The 6,119-nt window shown below is 36.8% G+C and overlaps 2 protein-coding genes across 2 annotated transcripts in view; one reads left to right on the top strand and one right to left on the bottom strand.

The window, feature by feature from the left end:
• Window positions 1-652, bottom strand: part of LOC104807056 — a 3,207-nt gene extending 2,555 nt beyond the window's left edge. Inside the window, exon 1 of the mRNA XM_010532168.1 lies at window positions 37-652. Within this exon, the coding sequence (XP_010530470.1) occupies window positions 37-652 (616 nt within the window). The remainder of the gene's footprint in view (window positions 1-36) is intronic.
• Window positions 653-4,921: 4,269 nt separating this feature from the next.
• Window positions 4,922-6,119, top strand: part of LOC104807054 (65-kDa microtubule-associated protein 5) — a 5,722-nt gene continuing 4,524 nt past the window's right edge. The window contains exons 1-2 of the mRNA XM_010532165.2: window positions 4,922-5,225; window positions 6,030-6,094. Coding sequence (XP_010530467.1) covers window positions 5,148-5,225; window positions 6,030-6,094 — 143 coding nt within the window. The 5' untranslated portion in view covers window positions 4,922-5,147. The remainder of the gene's footprint in view (window positions 5,226-6,029; window positions 6,095-6,119) is intronic.

Below are 6,119 nucleotides of genomic sequence, written 5' to 3'. Positions count from 1 at the left end.
GTGGTGGGGGTGGTGGGGGTGGTGGGGGATGGCTACCAGGTTGGTCTCGGCACTGCTCTGGCTGCGGAATAAGATGGACGCTGGTCCTCTTATCCCGTGCAGTTGGAGGGTGTTTCGGGCAATGCTGGGAGTTATGACCCCTTTCTGCACAGGCCGAACAGAGCGGCGGGATCCAATCATAAGCGACTGTGATGAAGCATTCTTCCCCTGACGGGAGAGTGGCTACCAGACGAGAGGGCAGCGGAGCGAGCAGATTTACATCCATGTATACTCTAGCAACTTTCAGGTTTTCTTTAGCACCCGTGGCGCGGTCAAGGTACAGTGGGTTCCCAATACTAGTAGCAAGCCGGCTCAGACAATCAGAGTTGTAAAGCTGGTAAGGGACATTATGTAGTGATACCCAGGTGGAAATTGACTTTAGAGTTGGCTTCTCAGGGGAGTAATTCGGATGCCACAGAGAAACATACATGGGACAAGACCCAATATGCCAAAATTTCCGACTGAGGACATGGTTTTTGACCTCAGAGGAAGGCATCTTAAAGAGGAACGTGCCATTACCAAGGTCATGGACCTTAATACGCTGGCCTTTCTTGCCCCAGATGGCATTGACGGGGGGAGCCCATAGAACTGACCCATAAGGAATTCCGACCATTCCGCTGCCGACTCCATGATCGATTCAATCGGGATTTCAATGAGCGGATTGCCTGAGGAGTGCACAACAGGAGACCCTGTTCTTTTAAGGGTTCTCAGAGATGACAGGAGCCGAGAGCTCCAATTCCCAGGAGGAGGAGAACCAGACGGGCTGGCCTCGACCGGCTGAGCTGGAGGAATAACCGCCTCGACAGGAGGGGGAGGGACAACCGAAGGGTTATCCAATGAAGAGGCCACTAGGGCTGCCGGCGAGAGAGTCGTAGAAGAGGAGAGTGTATGAGTAGAAGGATGAGTTGGAACAGAAGGTGAAATGGGTAGACTACACGAACGCGCCAAGATGACTGGCTTTTCGGATATGGGGGGGACATTGACTCAGTCGAAGCCTGAGCAGAAATAAGAGGAGGAGACTTGAAGAGAGGGCTGGAGAGGGGGGGAGATGTTAGATGGAGGAGCGAGGAAGGAAGAGGGAGAAGGTGGAGGGCTTTTCGCAGCAGCAACAGATAGTGATGTCGCATGACGAGAGGCCAAGGGAAGCGGAGGTGGAGGACCAAGGAGACCCGGGGAGGGGGGCGGAGGAGGAGCGCACCGAGGTGGCATGACCATTTACAGAGAGGCGTAGCAGGGGGTGGAGGCCAGCCGGCAGAGGCCGGCCGGTGAAGGTTGAAAAAGCTAGGGTTAGGATTGAGATGGTAAAGATCGAGAGAAGGGAGAGAATCTTCTCTCTCTCCTGTCCGGACCAACTTGTGGTGGCTTTTTCAGTATATGTATATATTATATAAGTTATATATAATTATATATAATATACATACGTGATGTGTGTGTATATACGCATATTACGCATATGTATTAATATATGTAATATACGTACACGTAAACATATATATCTACATATAATATATAGTGTGTATATATATATGTGTGAAAGGATGTGTGAGCAGCCACGAATTTGTTTTGTTGTGATAATATGGAAAAAGAAGAAAAACACGTTCCCTTGATTTGCGCCACTCCGAAAAGAAAGAAAAGGACATCAATCACTCTTTATCTCTTTACATGCTACGAACGGAGGGGGGAGGAGAGAGCAGAGAACACGGAGAGTTCTAGATATTCGACAGACGGAGTAAATCGCAGAGAGAGTTGCAGAGAGAGAGAGACGAGAACATCATCAGAGAGAAGGAAGAACAGATCCGCCCAACCTGCAAAAACATTGAGAATTCTCTTTCTCTATCTTTTATATTTATGAATTCTTCTTGGATTTTTGTTGTTGTGATTTCTATCATGTGTGAGTAGTTTTATCATTATAGGTTAGGGATTGAACGGTTTGTAAGGATCGTACGTGTTTAATTAATTTTAGTAACTATGGTTTTATAATTTGGATTGAATAAATAGATTTTAATGCTACAATTCATTTTGGCCAATTGAATTGTTGAAGTTAGAATTTAAATATACATAGAGATACGAAATTTGAATTCGGAAATCATTTATTCGATTGGGTAATTTTCGCATCGAGAGATGCATTGCCTAGAAATTATGATAGTGGATTTAATGATTTTTAGGAATTTTAATCTATTCAAAACCGAGAGGTCGGTAGAATAAATTCCTAGAAAATAAGGTGAGACTCGAGAGGGTAATCCTTTACAAATACGGATTTGAATTTTCTAAATTATAATCATAGTTACCGAAATATATCTTTAGGAACGATCCTTACATAACCCGAAAAATCCTGATACCTACAATGTCTTAATTAAATTGTGTTAAAATCGTTGTTTGTATTTGCTTTAAATAATATTTACATTTAATCACCATCATCACCACTCAAAATTACCGTCCCGATCTAAACCAAGTAGAATCCTTAATTGTACCATTAATGTCCGCGTGTCCCTGTGTTCGACCCTAAATACTGCAATTGACCCGTGCACTTGCGGTAGTCGTGTCTAGAAAAATAAAACAAGATTAGATTACATCCTAGATCCACATCAATAATCAATGTAAATGATAAATTCGTTGATGAATTGTAAAGAAAGGATCATGAATTCGCTGAGGTGGACATTAAATGAGGTAGACATTAAAAACACAATCAAAAAATTTTAGATACACGATGTCAATTCCATATTACACAAACTGTACTTATATATAAAGATATATTTTTCCAAACATCATTGACGACCGTCATTGACACTAAAGATATGGATAGATTTTCACATTAAAATTCGGTTTGAATATCGTTACCTACTATTTGATTCGATTCGAATTTACGTAAGCCAGCCACCCGACTTGCACCCAAAAAAAAAAAATGATTTTGATATTCTCATTCATCATTTCATTGGGGGCGTTAGAAAGCCCATTTTAGTACGTGGATGTGGGCTTTTCATTCTGGAATTTGGTCCTCAACTGGATTGAACAAAACCGAATAATATTCGATTTTAATTTTGGTATAATTTTTATAAAACTGAATGATCTGCTCCAAACCGAACCTCATAAATTTCGTGAATATCAAATTTCAATTCTTGTTTAGTACCAATTCAATAAAATCGTTCCAAACAGATCAATTAACATCCATTTCTAATTTGATAAAATTTTTATAGAATCGAATAAAAACGAAACCCAAAAATACCAAAACGGAATCTGAAATGTCCACCTTAGTTTCTGATATCTTGATCCCAGTATGTTAAGTTCATAGGCATTATTGAACTGAACTATGACATGTACTCTTCTGATGTATATGAGCAGATACTCTAAGATGGTTGAGGATACATGAGAGAATGTATGAACGAGGCACAACGTGATCAATTTAAAAAGTGTAACACGTGCAGGAAATGCAGTTTATAACGATAAAGATATATTAACATAAATATATATGTACGAAAAAGAAGAAAATTCCATATTTAACCTTCTTGTATTGGTACGATTTTACGGGTATAAAAATTGTTTAATCATATTTTAAAAAGAAAACAACTTTAATACATAAGAGTTAATTTGAGTGTTTTTTTATGTATAAATCATTGTTCTCCATCATCTCGAGTTCAGTGAAAAGATTGTATAATCAATCTAGACTTTAAAGACTATTTTTGTAAAAAAAAAACACGATTTTTGTAACCTAATCAGGATATTAAACGTAGATGACAGTAGAATTTTAACGTTGCTGACGTCGTATCTGCACATGTGGTAATGATTTCACCCTGACATACGTGCAAACACGGACATAGATGATCATGATGATTTTGACAAAATTTGTGTTTTTATTTATATATGTAAAAATTCACGTAAATTTTCATAATTTTTAGGCTATTTTCCCGATAATTTGATTAAATCAGATGAAGATGAGCGAGAAATCGAGCATTCAAAACCATAGTTTTTCATTCTAATGGTTAGAAGGTCCATATCTGTTTCGACTCCGTTATTTTTCGGTTATAAATTTTATGGAAAACTATATTATTAAATTTATATACATTGTTTTAGTGATTAACTTTTCGTTCGGTTTCGTTTTATTTAAAAATAATTATTTTCTATAATATTTTCTTTTCTATTCGTTTCACATTTATTTACATATCCAATCTGGATTTAATTAACCTGATTTAAAAACATTATAAGTAATTCATTTTTAAATCAGATTTATTTCTGATATCATTAAATATTATTTCTTTTGTACCCTTTATAAAAATTTTAAAAAGATATTTGCAATGGCAAATTATCAGTAAATAGCATGAAATTAGTGATAATCAATACTAATCCCCACTAATCGCGCCCTAATCAATAGAAGACATTAAATCCGAACAAAATGCTACAAGGGCTAGAAAGCAAATAATCAGTAACTTATTAAAAAAAAACTAAAAACTAAAAAGAAATTATACATAAGCAAAAATGACTTTAGAAACTATGAGATATTTTATTAAGATTTCTCAAGCATAATTATATTCTTAAAATTATAAAAAAAAATCAGTTTTACTTATTTTACTTAAAACCTTGAGTACTAAAATACATTGGAAATTTTTTGTTTCCTGACTCAAACAATTTAATCATTTTAAACCATATGAACTCAAACTATATATGCCAAAAATACTCAAATCCACAAATTATAAGTTTTTCAAAAGCATCACAATATATATAAGTTTGTATATTATTATATTAGTATTTTGAAAAGATATTCAAGCTGTTTGTATATATGAAAATAAATGGGCATTTAAATCTTAAATCGCAATATTAAATTATTTTTAATAAATAAAACAGATCACACGCCACTTCTCCGAAATATAACGAAAACAAAAACAAAAAACAAAAATCCTCTATTGCCGCCAAAAACACTCTCCAAATCGTTCTCCCTCGCTCTCTCTCTTCCTCCCAATGAAATCTCTTTGGGATCTTCACGTCTGAAACCGAAATCGGAAAGTCGACGAACTACAAAAGACCTACCTCTTCGTCACTGTCGTTATTTTCTAGGGTTTCGAGCGCTGCCGCGATCTCCGTCCTCTCGTTTTCTCCGGCGCAGTGGACAAACAGATATGCCTCCGTCTCCGACGCCGTCGCCGTATCCGTCTCCTCCGCACACAACTTGCAGCTCCCTTCTACACGAGCTGCAGGTTTTTCCTATGCTCTCTGTTTCTGAATTCCTCTGTCTCTTGTTCATCGTCTCCTTATTTCTTTGGGGTCAGTGTGATTGTTGAGATTGCTGACCATTACGATGGGTGTTATACCTAGGTTTTTTTTTTTGGGTGGTTATCTCTTTGGTTTTTATTTGTCTTTCTGGAAACTGTTTGTTGAAATTGTGTTTATTTTCCATTAATCGATGACATTTGTGGTCTATATGTCGGTTTTGTTGAACTCATAATTGATAATTAGTTCCATTCCCTCGTGTGTTTCCGAATTTTATCGGAGCTCATAATTGGGTTCAGCAGGGTTCATTTATTTCTCTGTTATCATTTGGGTTTCTTTCCAAGTCAATGTTTTTATCTAAGATCTAATCCAATTCTTTGTTTCAAATGATCCTCGCGACTTGCTAGTAGGCATCTTCATGAGTTGGTTCAGAGAGAAATGTAGTTCATCTGTGAATTTTATTGATTCATATTCAAATTTTATTGCTTGTGCCTTGGCTAATAATTTTGTTGACTGTTTCGAAGTTTTATTTTTCATAAGTTTTGAAATTTCCCTTGTGGTGTAATTGTCTTGCAATTGTTTACTCAACACTTTGCCTCCACCTCGATTGGCTACTAGTTATCATAATGTTATGTAATATTTATTTTATGCCAATCTGGTATACCACATCATCAATTTTTTTATGAATCTCCGAAGACTGATCTATATATTACTATCTGATGAGCATGTCAACAGTTTCAGATAAGAATTTCTGTTTCCTTTGTTTCATTACTTATTTTACTCTGATGCAGATCATATGGGACGACATTGGGGAAAGCAACAAAGATAGAGATAAGATGCTACTAGAGCTTGAGCAGGAATTTGATCCCAGTATGTTAAGT

This window comes from Tarenaya hassleriana, unplaced genomic scaffold (genome assembly GCF_000463585.1).
Source record: "Tarenaya hassleriana unplaced genomic scaffold, ASM46358v1 Cleome120, whole genome shotgun sequence".
Classification (NCBI taxonomy): Eukaryota; Viridiplantae; Streptophyta; class Magnoliopsida; order Brassicales; family Cleomaceae; genus Tarenaya; species Tarenaya hassleriana.
Note: the sequence above shows the minus strand (reverse complement) of the source record. Positions and strands in the feature narration are given on the sequence as shown.